Below are 16847 nucleotides of genomic sequence, written 5' to 3'. Positions count from 1 at the left end.
GCTCTATACTAGATTTTCAATATCTGAGAGAAAAACAAAAAATATTTAGTATACTTATGATCAGAGACAAAAATTAGATCACCTACCTTGTCTGGGTACATAGTCAATCTTAATTTCTGTTTTGAGAGAGAAGAAGAGTTGAAAATATAATTCATGTAGATGCAATTAATCTACACATGGAAACTTTGCAATCATTTTGTGTTTCTCACCCAAGAAGTTGAGTTTGGCAGAAAGTGAAAGAGCATATCCGTCAGGAACAAATGTATAGTCTCCAGCATCCTCCTGCTTGACGTCATCAATAATCAGCCGGTGAAACCTGAAGAAAGCATATCCCAGCAGGATAAATGGGCAAAAATAAATCTGTCTTTTTTTCACTTTGAACCAAAAAAGAAAAATCTGAAAAAAAATTTTTGATCTAGGGCCTGGATATGTCTGCTGTCACCCGCACCTTCCAATGTGAGTCATTTTGATGCGATCACTTGGCAGGACCTCCACTCCATCTTTGTACCACTTGCCTGTGACCTTGTCATCGGACACTTCACACTTGAATAAAGCCTGGTCTGTTGCCCTGACTGTCAGATCAGCGATGTCCTGCAACACCTCCAGCTCCTTTTCTGAAGAAGACAATGAAAACCACAAAGGACAGCAGGCAAGAGACAGAGACTATGAAGGTAAAGAGACACAGAGAAGAATGATGGAAAAAGTTTGACATGCGCTGTCATGACTGGTTACTTTCTCTTCATAACAAAAATCCCTTGGGCACTAATTCAGCCACATCCTTTGCACTGAGCAGCTTCGTACATTTAAGTGACAGAAAACATGCACTAAATATAGTAAATGTCTCTAAAATGTAGTCTGTACTGGCTAAACCATTTTTCTTTTTATGAAAGTGACCAGGTTTCAGATGCTTAAAAAGGAAAGAAAAACAAAACAAAACAAAACAAACAAAAAAAACAAACAAAAAAAAAAAACACATACATTCAAAATAAAATAAGAACCGAGTGGGATGATCTTGTGTTTTTCAATGGGGTACCTTCCACCTCCAGTTCTCCTTTGGTATGTCCTCCATTTGTCCATGCATGGTACATTCCAATGTCATCCAGTGTAGCCTCCTGAATGATGAATGTGTGTTTCTTTCCATCCTTCTTGAAGCGATACTTTGTTGAGTCTTTGTCTTTATGAATTTCTTGATCCTCAAAGTACCTTTAAATTCATAAGAAAATGAGAATAGGTTTTGCATTCATAAGGGGGAAATGATGAATATTAAATCTAACTGTGTTTGCAAATTAAAGAATATAATTTATTTATGAGTCTTTTAGGAGTTTATGTTGTAAAATACTGTGATATTTACTGACCACATGACATGTGCACCCTCCTCGGACACCTCAATCTCAAATTCCACTCTTTCTCCCACGACCACATGATAGTCATCCATCAGCTTGGTGATGGTCACAGGAGGCTCTGAATCAACCATCAGAAGACAAAGTTAGATCTCTTCCTGTCCAAGGCTATAAAACTCAAACTGCATGGATTTTTTTTTCTTTTTTCTAATTTCAAATTGCTTCTGCTGATAAACAGTCAAAAGACAGATTATGCACCTTTGACATAGACCTCTGTGGAACACTTGTCGTCCCCAACCACACACTCATATGCAGCATCATCAGCCAGGTTCGCCTTATTGATGGTAAGCGTTCTGATATTTCCATTCGTCTCCATGACACATCTTAGAAAGTGAGAGATAAAGTGTCAGTTTGCTGCCCACACAGAGCAGTGAGGTGTTATTGAAACAAAAAACAAAAAAACTCAACATATTCAGGGTGGAAACTTTACTTTTGACAGTTTGTATTTCTCTATTAGACTCTCTTTCTTTCTTTCTTTCTTTCTTTCTTTCTTTCTTTCTTTCTTTCTTTCTTTCTTTATCTTAGAAAACTTTAAAGGTAGAAAGAGAAGTCCTTGTTTTTGGATGTGTGTGTGCGTGTGTAATAGTGTGCTTGGGGCATAATATGACTGGGCAGTGTGACTTGTTTAACCTACTAGGCGGCTCCTTGTGACCATCTAAAAATAAAACATGATGGCAGAATTGTCTCAAGTATGACTTTGTGGCTCAGATAATTTTAGCTTGACATTTTTAAAGCATTGCCCATTATGTCCATCTAAGACTAAATGTTTTGGTTAAATGACGCAGCTAGTCTTTTGCACTGCTCTTAAATTTAAATGAATTAAAGGAAAGCATAAATGTGAACTGACAACACTTGGCATGTGTGTATTTATGCTTTTAAACATGTACTTGGCTGAAGGTTTGATCTCCTGGCCATTCTTCAGCCATTTGACCTGGGCGTTGGGATCAAGCACCTCACAGGACATGACGATTTTCTTCCCCTTTTCCACTGAGTAGCAAGATTCAAGCCTCTTCAGGAAAGCTGGGGTTGCAGACAGAAAGAGCATTACTTTCTCAATCCTCAAAAATGTTGTTTTTTTCTGACGGCTCTTATTTCTCTCCCCCATTTTCTTCTAATTCGGAGCTGCCCAATTCCTGTCCTTCATACTTCTAATACCCTTCCTCTTCTTCTCCCCCCTTCACCCCTTGCTGACCTGACTTACCCTCACTATGCTTTGGCACTTCTTTCATCTTTTTTAGACGTTTCAGCATGCCCCTCAGGTCAGTGATGCCATACGTAAAGGCGATTTTTTCATATTCGCTTGGGTGGGCACTTTTAAGTAATTCCCACACATCAATCTCTGGTTCTTCTTTTTGAGGTTTCTTCTTCCTACCAACCAAGGTAAAAAGGAAATGTGTCAGTAACATAAAAAAGAAACAAAATAAAAAGGGATTTAAAAAAGAAAACAAAGAGGAAAAAAAACATGTGCTTGATAATATTGCAATTAAAGTCAGTCCATTAACTTTTTAGTGGCTTTCAGCAGGGCACTAAAGTCCAGATCTCCTTCATCTTCTCCAGCATCCCTGTGTTTATGGAAACACATATAAATATCAAACACAAGATCAGACATGCAGTTGTTCTGAAGTGGCACAATATTCAACGAGCTATACTGCAATATAAAAATGGACTGACTCTCAGACAGGCAGACTCATACACTGGAGATGTTCTAAATAGTTTTAAAATGTCTTTTCCCTTTCATGTATTCTTACACATGGACTACAAACACAGGCTGAATTACAAACCCCAAAGCACTTACGCTCTCTTAAAGGCAGACAAAATATCTGCTTGCTCCTCCTGGTGTGCAGCTGAAACAAGAGAAGTTGCAAGCAATGCACATTATTGCTGGATCAGATTAAAACATCAGCACATACAGAATCTGTTGCAGCATCAGCAAACCAGGGCCAATTTTCACTCACCCTCCACTGAGATCTCAAAAATGGAGCTGTCACACTTGTCTTTGGCTGTCACCTCACACCTGTAGCCTCCAGCATCTCCAGGGACCACTTTGATGATCTTCATTTCATACGTATAGATCTTGACCAGGAAATGATATTCAATTAGTTGCTTAGTTATTTTCGAAGGCGGAGGATCAGATCGCACAACTATGCACCTTGGTATTTCTGTCATAAGTTTCTTTGAACTGCATATGTTTTCCAGCCTTGCTGCCAAGGTCCAGCCACTTGCCCTTCAACCACTTCATGGTGGGCTTTCTTGTCAGGGTGCTTGAGTCCACCTTTGCTGTGAAAGTCACGTCCATTCCTGCCATTCACAAAAAAAAAAAATTTGGGAGGTCCTATTTCATGGTTAGTTTCCTTTCTGTCTTAACAATTTCTCATTCAATCATGAGTGTCTCTGACCTGCAACAGCAACTACATTGCTTGGCGGCTTCTCGACAAAGAGCCCAGAAAGCTCAGTAGATCCAGGCTCTGAAAGCAGAAAAAAAAGTAGCTTAGCTACTCAATATACAAGCTGTAGAAAAATAAATAAATAAATAAACACATACAAGCACATACGACAATGCCCACATAGTGCAACAAATTGGAATGCAATTTTTAGAGGGAAAAACTGTAATATTTTCATAAACATAAAATATCTTTACCCTTACCCCTTTCACACAGATTGGGATTATTTACAGCTCACTAGAAGAGCAAAGCCCTGTCCTTTAACTGAAATGCCAATGTGGGGACATGTTTGCTGCAAACATGTACAACATGCTGACATAAAAAACAAAAAATAAAAGCAGCATTTACCTAATGGCTATAGCTTTCATTTATTTTACAGTAAAAATTTGTAAAAGCTACTAAACTGTTAAATATAAAACTTTCAAACATATCTAATATTTTGAGTAGGATTTCTATCGTTCACCATCCCAGCTTAGTCAAATATGGAACTGGGATTATTAACAAGTAACTCTTAATTAATTCTGTCAAGAATCTCCAAAATTGATGTTTCCGTGTGGGAGTTTAGACGGTGTTCTTTTTAGTAAAGCAGCAACACGCAGCAGCAAAAAACTGGCTCCTTTGGACAGTTAAAGTGAACGATGCGTTCAGGGAAGAAAAAATTCTAGTGACACATAATCGTTGCAGTGAAGTATCCTTACTAATTACACCGTCCAGAATGTTTTAATGAACACTGATAGTGCTAAGTATAAAACCTCTACCAAGTGCACCTGTTGACCCGTACACATTCAACACCTGCTTCCCCAGTTTTGGAACTAGTTTTGTAATCTTATGCCAGTTCATGAGTCATTAAAACTCCCAGCTTTGGTGTACAACAATGAGAATACCTAAAAAAAAACAATTTTATGTATGAATCAGCCAGTACCAAAACCTGATTTGAGATCAATGATTTAAAAAAAGAGAGAAAAAAGATCTGCTCAAAAATATGACACATAATTTAAGCACAATCATTGACAAACACATAGGATGCATACATCAGCATGGCGTCATATTTTCATGCAGCCAGTTGTCACAGCACCATACTGCGACTTCATTCTGCTCATCCTTACCCTGAGCTGCAGCATTTGCCTCAGCTGGGAAAAACAAATGTCCCGGTTTAACATATGCAAGTATAACAAACTGAAGTTATACTGTACCATAAGTCACAAATAACTTATGAGTTATACAAGGCAAGTCAATTTTACCTAACATCAGACAGAATTGTCTTCTTGTTACATAGCAATTACAAAATAATCATTCTGTAAAATTATTATTTCGCAAACACACCACACATTCAAATGCAACCACTTTAATTCATGATGGGAAGATCATGACCTGTATCCATTAATACAGAATGTAATCAAAATGTTTTGATTACTCTGTGTTTCATTATCAAACATCAGATACATTATTTAAAATTACCTTGATTACTTTGCTTGGACTGACCATGTGAGGCTGCTTGTTACAAAACAGTTTGCTCCAAGAGTTTATACGTAATTTTGTAATTTTTTTCCATCAGATACCACACTAATTAAACTCATTACAAGCTGTAAAGTGAAAAGGTTTCCATCGAAGGATGTTTTTTTTTCTTTTTTAAGAGAACTTACTGCTAATATTCAGTAGCCGCTAAGTCCCCCAAAACAGACTGCAGTTGCCTAAGTAATGATAATCCCCCTACACACCATACCCCTGTGGGAATATCTGTAAACAACCTTGGTATGATAAGCACTTCCCACACAGAAATTCTACTCTTATTAAGTTCACTGAAGGCAAACTCAGTGTAGTGCAATACCCACTCTGGAGTCAGGACAGGGATCAAACAAATCATAAACATCCAAAATAGAAGCTGAAACTGACGGCTACCGTGTGTGATAGAAACGTAACCCCCAACAGAGAGTTTATGGACATATAATTTTCCAGAGTTTGTTCAGGTGTGAGGTGCACAAATAACTTGTTACTGGGGCCAATAATGTCATTGAACATGACGTGTCTTTTATTTATTTAGATTTTTTTCTCACAAATGTTGATCAAAATTCCCTCCTGCAATTTTGTGTAAAAACATAATTTTTTTAAAATGATAAAATATATGAGTCTGTCTACATCTGTAGATTAGTCTGTCTGACACTGGAAATTGCAAACTGATTTTTCACCAGGTGTGTTTTGTCCTGAGTGGGTACCCTTTGATCCCTCCGTCTATGACTCTGGATTGGAAACAGCTGAATTTTACAACCTGGTGTTTGTCACTGCTGTACCAGCCATTATAAACATGATCAATGATGCTGAGAAATTAATGAGTGCCCCAAATTACCTCATAGGTGCGTTGGTTATACTTCTAAATATGACCTATAATGGCATCCCATAAAATAACACCCCTATAAGCATCAGTAAGGGAAATTTGACTATTTCATTCTCGAGTTTTTCCTTGAAGAAAGTACTTGCTGTGGATTAGGAGAAGGGGTTGGATGGCACGATTACTCATTACTCACAAGAACTGACTTCACAAAAACAACAAGACTTTATAAATCAAAATCTGTCACTATCCAATTTGGTGTAGACACTTCTTCTAATTAAGAGATCAATACTGCTTGGTTTAGGATTAGAAAACCATCATGGTTATGGCTAAAATGCATCCTTTCCATGTGACCTTCTCCCATTTTGCTGGTTGTCTCACATGTAAACAAAGTAAAACAAAATTTCGTTGCATCCCGACTTGGCTAAAAGGTTCGGGCTAAAATACGATATTTATACGAGTGACATCATTGAATGCCTTTTTTTTTTTTAATAGTTCACATGCAGTTACTCTCAAGAGCACCAGAGGTTGTCTATTCTTCAAACATAAGTACAGTTATCTGTTGTGGTTGGTGGATTTTGGGTTTGGGTTTTTGTGGACTGTGTTTTATTTTTGTTGTTTTTTTTGGTTTTGCTGTGCTTTGGGTTCATTGTCTTGTCTGGTTTCCTGTTTTATTTTGTAGGTTCATTGCCCTTGTGCATTGTGTTCTGTTGTGCTTCCTTTTCATTAGCTCACATGGTTTGATTTTCTCATTCACTTCAGCTGTTCCTCGTTCATTTCTCAGTGTATTTATACCCCTTCGTTTCAGGTTTCATTTGTCAGATCCTTGTTGTGTTTCCCAGAGTTTATTGGTTCATTCCCAATAAACTTTGTTCCTTCACTCATCTACCTCCTGCCTCTGAGTTCTGCTATTGAGTCCGCAGCTCCGCCGTTTTAGCCCAACAAAGTACGGGGGATGTATTTGCAAGTTGCATATAAGAAGAAGTCAATTACACATTACATTACATTACATTAGTACTTCTATATTGTCTACATTTTTTTAGTTCTCCAAATTGCTGCTAGGGGACAACATGACTGATATAAACTGCTGAAACAAAATGTTCCAGCGTCCTCTCAATAATAACAAAAAATTTTAACTTGCAAACTAATTCTGATTCGTCTTTTTTTGTCTTTTGTCCAGCTATTAAGGGTCTCTGCAGTACAGCATACTACATTTTTCCTGCATATGAAAATGTGTGCAAAATGTTCCCTCATAGAAAGAGAAGAAATAAACAGACCCAAAAAAGGTGTTGTCCCATCTGTACTACTGGGCACATTTCACATTTTATGGAGGTGACCTCCAGGGCAGAACCAAACTTAACATTAATGACCTCATCCTGGCTGCTGTAGCGCCCTACTTATTGGCAGGTCATATTGTAAGAATGTTTCAACTCAGCAGCCAACCTCCCCTACATAGCAGCCTTGATGTGAGGACATGATGCAGCCTCCTTTGAGGAGACTCACCTTTCCTTTGAATACTAAGACGATCATCAGCATTTCACCAAACAGCCCAAAGTGGAAACACTTTGGCCATGTTCCTGGTGATGTTGGCCATGCTCCCATGCTCCATTCTATGTGGCTAAACTACTGGCTTCTAAACATGTGATAATGTACACCCCAGACAATATTGCAGACTCCTCAGTTGCCATTATCCACACTTGTCTTGGAGATAGTCTTTGAGATAGTCAAAGAATTAACAGTCTTCATTCACGCTGATGCCTTAGCACTTGTATAACCTCTTTGCATCCAATCTCCAGTCAGTCAAAAGAGAAGAGACACTCAACTCAGCTGAAGCCCTGAAAGACTTGGCGGACAGGCACAGCTTACTTACATGATCAACAGCTCTTGGTTTTCACTTGTAAAATTTGAGTTTGGGTGCAACAACGTAATTTTGTTGACATTTGATTTGGGATTAAGAAGCATGCTTTTGCCACCAAGCTCAGTCAGAGTACCTCAAAGCCTTTGAGTTAATGAGACATGACTGTTATGTTCAGAATTTGCACAGTTTAAAGGCAGTGACTTCACTCACTGACCTTGTCCTTGTAAAATTTTTGTACAGCATAATGTTAAGCTGAGAAGCAACCATAAGAAATGTCATCAAATCAGATGACAATTGGTATGTTAACAGTAACAGCTGCTGGTGTTGTACTTGAACTACAGCTGTGTTTCCTCTCTCATCATTTGAATTGCCTGGGGGTTTGAGTAAATGTGAGCTGGTATCATAGGTCACAGACAGGAGGGGTATGAGTCTGCACATGGAAAAACAAATTCTGAAATGCAAAAAGCAGCATTTCAATCTGAAGTGTCTGGCAACATTAGCAGATACCAGCCATAGGTCACATAATGGGTGAATGAGGCAGAGATAGCGTCACGCAATAAACAACCTCTTGGTGTTATCCAACAAAGATGTTTTAGCTCTGAACTGTGGGTCACTGCTTGACTCCAACAAGCCCCAAGCTTTATAGGTTGTTTGTTTTAAAAGAAAAATTACTTTATTAAATATGTAGAAAATACACCTTTAAGTAAATGTTAAAATGATTGATTATCTTGCTAAAATTGTGCCCATCAAGGTGAAGCATATGCAAGATTTGCTAAAAGATTGGGTCAAGGTGTTTTTAAAGTATAAGGAAATGTAGGATGTTCCCAGCAGGCAATGTTCAAGTGCCTCCCAAAAGAAGGCCAAAGATGCACAACCAGTGAACTGGTGTCAAGAAACATTGTCTTACTGATGCAGGTATGAAATGAAGGCTGACCCGGTTGCTGCAACCTTTTGCATAATATCTGTAGCACCAACTGCTGGTAAATTAATATTGGAAAGGTGCTTTTTCAATCCTCCATCCAAGCATATCACAATGGGCTTGAAAGGATCTTATGAAGCTATAGAGGAGAGTTGCCTTTATTAAAGTGAGTCTGAAGGGGGAAGAGACAGCAGAAATATGCGCAATGAGAAGATCATAAACCAGTGTAGAAAGTCTGATGATCTGGGACGACTTGAGCTGTGCATTGATAGAGTTGTTATGCTGACAGGTACCATCCATTTTAACTCTGTTTCCCACCATGGAAACCCCTTCATTGCAATTATATTCCAATTACCATGACCTGGATGACTGATAATGTCATCTGCTAAATTACAGAACATGTTAGACCAAAGAAGGTTTGCATAGTACTCTCTAGTTTGATAGATATACAATTTTGCAAAACTAGGTTATTAGTTATTAAAAAAAAAGCCTGAAATCAGTCCGTCCTGAAGTTGTCAAGGTGATTTCAAATAATACAAGGGAACAAATATCGGAATTACAGTAAAAATAGCAATACTGACACTCAAGCACAAGATTTTGAGGGACACAAGCATCATCAAGTTTACTCTTTCTTACCATCCTCATCAGCATCTGAACCTGCTGCAGACAAGGAAGCAAATGAAGCTGAAAAAAAGCTTTGAAGCAAAAGCTTGTTGCACAGAAAGTTGCTACTGTGGCCAACAAACCAAGGTAAAACAGAAGCCCGCCATCAGATTTCACAAAAAAACACTGAATTCAGTTTGTCTCACGTAAACCAGCTGTTAAGTTTTATCATACTCAGTGTTATAACATAAATAAATAAAAGAACAACCTTATATAGACACACAGGAAAGACATGTTAAAATCCACTTTTTTCCCCAAAATGCTGTACAGTGAAATCCAAAACAAAACAAATATTAAAATAAATATAAAAAACAGCAAAACACAACATTTATTACACACACACACACACACACACACACACACACACACACACACACACACACACACACACACACACACACACACACACACACACACATATATATATATAATCTGCACATTTAGTTAAATATAAAAAAGACAAAATAAGGCATTGAGTCTACTGACTAATCCTGTAACCACAGCATAGGGCTCACTACTTTAACAAATACCACATTAATTAGTATATTTATGTTAACAAAAGACACATTTTGCAAGACACAGTAAAATGTTATGAAGGTCATCTGAGACGACCTGAAAACAATCAAAGTAATACAAGGCACATGCAGGTTTTTTCATTTTCACACAGTGTGGCACATATACGCACGCTTACCTGCATACATTAAATGGATTAGACAGAAGCATATTAAATGAGAACACTGTATGTCAAGTCAGTGCATCCATGTCAGTTCATTCCCAGAATTCCGCCTTACCTCCATTTGCTGGGGGTGCATCTATGGAAAATAAATGGAAATAAGTTTAGAACTTAAATGTTCAAAAAATGTGGACCAAATTGGAGAAGCTGAAAGAAATGTCAAGTTTTCTTGATGCTAAGAGGTGCCTACCATCTTCCTCTGGCATTGGCTCAGCTGGGTAAATGAAAATCCTGGTTAAGTGTTTGAATACAGAAATAACAAACAAACAAAAAGCAACAAAAAACAAAGGGACAAACTCAAAGCATATGACCAGAAAATACTTGCACATATTTTCTCACACATGCCTGCAGTGAAATGTGGTCCAAAGGTCACTGTAAGCAAAACAAAGCTCATAGATGTGGAAAATGCATCCATTTTCAGTCAGTCAGTGTACATTAAAATCCTTGCAGATGGTTCATCTAATCTGCCTCATACATACAAATGATTTTCAAGAGTACACATGCTAAAACATATCAAAATTAACACCACAATGGAACAAACTATATTAATTCAGATTCAGTTCATCACAACAAAACAAAGAATTGGATAATGCACGGTGCACACACGTAGAAACAAAAATAGCATCACATCACTGATGTGTGGTTGTTCGTGACAACAAAATAGCTCCCCACGCACTGTAAAGGTAGGTTTAGCTTACACAAATGATGCATACTCCAGGCTGGCTACTGAATACAAGTGGGCAATATAATTACATCATTCCCTTCAGCAGCTTCATGTTGTCTAGGGCGATTGACTTATAGGCCCATCGTCTTGACTCAGCAATTGCCCGACCGATTATCTATAGCAAAACTACTTGTTCTGCGTTATTAAGATAATTATTCTGACTGATAAGTTCAAATGCATTTTTCAACACTCTGTTCAAACACAAAATCATTCCATGTCACAAAAAAAAAAGAAATAATATAAAAGTCACAAAAATTGATAAAAAAAAATGAATAAATAATAAAAAAAATGAAAAAATCATCGTCCCTCACCCACTTCAGCTGACTCCTCCGGGGCTAAAATTAGCAGATCTTTATTAGACATGGCAAATGTAAAATAATACCACAGTAGCCCCTTTGGAAAACAAATATTAAAGACACTCCAACAGCTGAGTAAATAGATCTCATTAGTGTGTAATGCATAAAATCCACACCGGTATCACATGGCCACGTTCTAATATGGCTTGTAGAAACCACAGCATTTTCCTTGTACAGCTCTGTCCGTGCGACTTGATAATTTAAAGACGGTTGAGTAAACACTTTCAGTAATGGTGTTATGTGCAGCAGAACAGCTTCTCAGTGAAATGTCTGAAGGTAAAGATATGCACCACATACAGTGTAAAACAGTACGATGGGATGCATGAATTAAATAAAGACTCTCTCCTGACATAAGGTTTATGAATAAATAACAATATTGTGTATGCTGATTGCACACCTCTAGAAGTTGGAGCCTGCATTTTTATGAGACATATGACTGTGTCACTGTGGGATGAGGTGAGGCACATATAAAAAATCTATAGGAAAAAAAATGCTGTGGTGTTACTGACTTACCCTCTCCGGCTGGTGTAGCTGAAAAAAAGAGAGAAGAGGAGAATTATCAGAAATGTGCATCACATGCTCTATTCATAACAGCAGCAAACACTCATGGAATAAATGTTGATAGTATTTCCTTCATCTACAAAGATTTCAGCAGATTTTGGACCTTATTTGTCTTTTTAATTACACCTAGTTTACAGTGTTTAATAAATGTTTGTCTGAAATGGATAGCTTTTTATAAAATAGATATCTCAGGAACGTTTAGAGTGCATTCGATGCAGTGAAGGGATCATATCATAAATCTAAATACAGTAAGAGGACGTCACATTTGAAATCTCTACTGTCTAACACCGATCTTTGAAACAGATATCCTGATGTAGTAAATATGATTTGAAAGCACATTTCCAGCTTCAGTGGATGCCTTTTTCTTAATATGGGGGTCTCCGGGTGTCATTGTTGAGGCCTAAATCTGGTAAAAGAAAATTCTCAACTGAAATAGAGGCATATAATATACCAACTCCCCAAGTGTCTCAGTGGGGGTCAATGCAGTAGGTGGAAAAGGCCAGGGATGGTGTCTTATGACGTTCCTGAAGTCATGCCACATTCTCTAAAGCTGCACACAGTTTCCTTGAATAGGCAGACTAAGATGACCCTGTGAGCTTCAGTGTTCACTTAAGGATTGTCATAAATTTCGGGGTAAAACAAGTGTTGTGTATTCACTTAACTGCTATGAAAATAAACCATGCTTAATTATATACAAAAATGTTACATTTGTGCATAATATACTTGATTTTTCTCATCATCCCACAGCAAATATGGAACAACAGTGCAAAGTAAGATGGCAGATTTATTTCTCTGTACAGAGAAGCCAATTGTCCAACACACCTACAAAGTGGTATGCTACTGAGTATAGTGTAGCTGGTGTAGATAGCCTACTTCAAACACTCCGTCTGAGGATTTAAGGCCGGCATTGAGTGTAAATCTGCATTAGCATCTGCTAAGTTGATCCACTTGGGGTGGAAATCTTGATCGTCCTTAGCAAGTTTGGGGGTAAAGAAAGTAATGAACTTCTAAACAGCTGTTCCTCACAGTTTAAATGTTCCCCTCAGAGACTGTCTGCAGTTTGATATGCAGAGCTAGACACATAATTAGCCTGATTTTTAATTCTATGTGTTTAAAGTATTCATGAAAATATAAAGAAGTTGTATTTCTGTTGGTTCTCTCAGGCAACTGACTTCTCTTTTTGATTTATGTTTGTCTATCAGTGTTTGCTCTGTTAAAGTATTTTGTCTCATAGTATCAAATACTTCATAAACAACATATATTTATGTATATTTTGCCTTAGCTAGTTTGCAGTATTCATATTGCAGGGCTTCACCCCACTGTTTGTTTAGGTCTCCATATCTAGCACTGACAGTTAGATTTACTATGTGTTTAATGACTCAGACATAAAGATAGATATTGGGTGGCCTGACCCCAACAAAGTCTGAGGCTCCCTACACTACCCGCAACTTTGCTTACACTAAGTGTTTATGGTGACGTCTGAGCAACAGATAACAAAATGCATATTTCTTCTGTTCTCCTTTTTGATATCAAACTCACTTATTTCATATGATGAAACTTTTGTGGGCCTAATAGCTAATGGAAATGTATTAAATCCCCATAGATAAGTTAAATTGTGTAAAATAATAATTGTAAGAGAAGATAAAATGTTATCTTCTCTATGTTATGTTATATTTACTTTTCTTTTGCCATAAAGTTGTATTCAGGTCTCATTTTTAATTTGTTGTGCAGCTAAACACCCACATTTATCCATCTCCTCCCTCCTGGAAGAACCTCCTTTAAGGGTGACCAAATGAGGGTGCTATATTTCCTTAGCTGAAGGTTTGTGTTAGAATAAGATAGCAACATATGCACTTCTACACTAACAAATCAACCATTGTTTTTTAAAAAAAAACTAAATCAAGGACCTGCCACTCAGTCTTGGAAGTGAATCCAGTTCACTTTTACTAATGGGTCTTTTATGAGAAGTTTTTGGGATCAGTTTGTGTATGTAAGAGTGATTTAAAGACAAAGAATTCCTCATTCACAAAGAGAGAATTAATCATGTCATCATTTCTTATCAAGGTTCTTCTATCCTGACAGAGATAAACTGCTCTGGGAGACTGGAAAACTTCACAGAGCAGTTATGGTTCAATTTACCCTCATAGTGTTTCATCAGGAGACAGCGATGAAAGGAATTACAATCATGAATCATACTATGTCTTCCAACCACTGACTAGAAAACTGTCATGGACTTGATTGACTATTTTGGAGCAGTGCCAAATTCAGGATGGAGCATCAGGTCTGCTGACCAAGTAGGAACTTTCTGGTTAAAAGGGATGGATTATATAATGATTTATATCCACTGGGAGACAGTACAAGTGGTAAAGCAAAACCTGATACATCGGGGTGGGGTGCAGCTTGATGAACTTAACAGGAAAAAAGTGCAAAAGGTCAGTGGTTATTACAGAGTATTTTTAGTAGTTAGCTGGGGGTGGGATTTGGCTGCTATAAAGTGAAGTGGCTCAGATAATATTTCAGCTCATCTCGTGAGTAAAAACAGAAAATAATTCATATCATCACAAAACAAATGACCCTTTATGTTTAAATTGTTACTTTGATTGGAAAAGCCTTCATTTTTCAATCAAATGCCACATCAAGCTAGAGTAGAGAGTCATTTTTGGGGTTAAAACGTTTTCAACTTATTGTAATGTAAGTAATCTTAGAGGTAACCAGATTCCTACACCTTTTCTTGGCTCTGAACCTCAAAGTTCAATTAATTTATGGGCCATGTTTGATGAAAGGGTTAAGAATCATCAAAGGACTTTCATGTGGTACAGTGAGGTCTGAATCTTGTTGATGGTGATCTCTTCTCAGGAAGTTCAAGCCCTCAGTTGTTTGGTGGGTGGGGCTTAGGACATTAAACGAATAAGAAAGATAGTGGCTGGAGGAAAGCTGGGATTTACTTGTGTGCTTTTTCCTTTTCTGCTTGCCACTGCTTAACATACAGTATTTGTAAAAAATATTAAGTTATGTAAAAGTGACGAAAAGTCAGTGGCAGGCTATTTGACCCTACAGTCATTTACCCCAGAAACCTCATACCTGTTATCACAGTTTTTATTTTTTGTTTTTTCAACAACATAATCTTCCCATGCTTTCCATGAACCTTAGTCTTATTTTATATTAAAAAATCATGAATGTCTTTTCTTGCCACCTGGCAGCAGCTGTTAACTCATGACTCTTGTTCGATACGTGACTTACGTTCAATACAAGCAGATGTTGCCTATAGATCAAGCTTGCTCCTGACTGAAACAGGAAACCACATTCTCACAATCTTTTCCCAAGAAACCAACTGCTTTAGTTCCTAAAAACACCATATAAATATGTTTAACATCTTCTTTTAATGTTTGTGTGTGTTTAAAGCTTTACGATTGAGTTTGGAAAAGCAGTGTAATGTGCAGACAGAGACTAAGCATCCAACTGTGGCTTTGTTTGGTGAAATGAATTAATGTCTGGCTGTATTTCACTGGATAAAAATAAAATGGGTGTGGCTTAAACAAACTTGGCCAGAGACATCGGAAAGGAACTAAGTCAAATATAGTTTACTAGAATTAACAACATGGAAACAATTCAGTCAAATATGGTGCATCCACTCTTGCAATATGGTTATTGTAAAAATTAAGATGGATTTATTTATTTCCAACATTTTAGTTTAAATAATAGTTATCAAAGAAAGATATTATTTCATTATAATATTGCAATAACGGATAATTTCATGGTCCATCATAGGATTCGTCCTTTTTTTTTTAACTACTACATGCATTTACACTATGAAGTGAGTCAGAAACCATAACATGAGCTTCTTTTCCTCAGAGTGGATGACATATAAGCTGCAATAGTAGCTACTTATCCACTCTGGTAGCTTTGCTACGAAGTCAATGAGACATGGTCTGCACTGATGTCATTGATATACGAACAACATTACAGCTGGCTATGTGATAATTTACAGCCTCTAAAACATTATTTATGGACAGAAAACAATGTGATGTCAAATCTACTCAGTAACTGTTATTTCAGTAGCATGAGCATCGATTCATCACAATTTGCAATAAACAAGTTTGGACATTTTTAAAGATCTGGAGTGCATCTTGACAGTTAGACTTAAGATTGTGTTTATCCATATAAATTTTAGTTTTTACTTCTATTTTATAGTATCTTGCTCTGTCTAATCAAACTTTTTTCCAATGCTGTTGCAGACATATATTTCTCTCCCAAATGGAAAGAAAATCCATAAGAGTAGCTTTAATTGACAAGCTTTAAAATAAGAAAAATAAGAAGAAGCTACAGCTAAACTCTGCGAAGCGCATCCCTGCTTCTGTTTAATGTGTGTGTGAACATTAAAAACCAAACAGCTTTCTCCTGCCTTTTACTTTCATCAGCTTGTATCTCATGCTATTACATCAGACATCATCACACATGATTACTTACTGGTTGGAGTCCTCTTATCTCACTGTCATAAGTGCAAAATTAACTTCCCAACCCAAACAATTTATAGTCCATTAAATTCTGCAACATCCCTGGGTAATTACTTTTTTTTCCCCAATATAACTCAAACCAAGCTAGCTAAATTTATGCATCAACAGTACAGGAATAAAAAAAGAATAAATAAAAAGAAGAAGAAGAAAAACAAGTTTCCAGACTAATTACAATAAATGATGCTGTTAGAAAAAGTATCTGCATACCCTCAGGAACTGGCTCAGGCATGGTTTAATCCTGTGTCTTCTCCTTTCAGCTGGATGACTGAGGGCTTGTGGGGCTTATTCCTTTTATTTCTCCCCTCACTGTGTTATTCAAAGCTTCTCTGGAACTCAAGTCACCCACACCCTT

At 37.3% G+C, this 16847-nt stretch overlaps 1 protein-coding gene across 4 annotated transcripts in view; it reads right to left on the bottom strand.

The window, feature by feature from the left end:
- mybpc2b (myosin binding protein Cb) overlaps positions 1-16847 on the bottom strand; it is a 22465-nt gene extending 5618 nt beyond the window's left edge. Inside the window, exons 1-18 of one of the 4 annotated variants that reach the window (XM_041974379.1) lie at positions 16703-16847; positions 11934-11951; positions 10399-10419; positions 9581-9604; positions 4948-4971; positions 3797-3865; positions 3550-3698; positions 3356-3473; positions 3196-3244; positions 2903-2962; positions 2602-2768; positions 2288-2420; positions 1599-1723; positions 1356-1461; positions 1034-1203; positions 449-614; positions 210-316; positions 87-116 (exon numbers count right to left, since the gene is read on the bottom strand). In XM_041974379.1, coding sequence (XP_041830313.1) covers positions 87-116; positions 210-316; positions 449-614; positions 1034-1203; positions 1356-1461; positions 1599-1723; positions 2288-2420; positions 2602-2768; positions 2903-2962; positions 3196-3244; positions 3356-3473; positions 3550-3698; positions 3797-3865; positions 4948-4971; positions 9581-9604; positions 10399-10419; positions 11934-11951; positions 16703-16724 — 1558 coding nt within the window. In that variant the 5' untranslated portion in view covers positions 16725-16847. The remainder of the gene's footprint in view (positions 1-86; positions 117-209; positions 317-448; positions 615-1033; positions 1204-1355; positions 1462-1598; positions 1724-2287; positions 2421-2601; positions 2769-2902; positions 2963-3195; positions 3245-3355; positions 3474-3549; positions 3699-3796; positions 3866-4947; positions 4972-9580; positions 9605-10398; positions 10420-11933; positions 11952-16702) is intronic. The other 3 variants (XM_041974381.1, XM_041974380.1, XM_041974382.1) reach the window with 3 other exon arrangements.

The sequence above is a fragment of the Melanotaenia boesemani genome, chromosome 21 (genome assembly GCF_017639745.1).
Source record: "Melanotaenia boesemani isolate fMelBoe1 chromosome 21, fMelBoe1.pri, whole genome shotgun sequence".
Taxonomy (NCBI): Eukaryota; Metazoa; Chordata; class Actinopteri; order Atheriniformes; family Melanotaeniidae; genus Melanotaenia; species Melanotaenia boesemani.
Note: the sequence above shows the minus strand (reverse complement) of the source record. Positions and strands in the feature narration are given on the sequence as shown.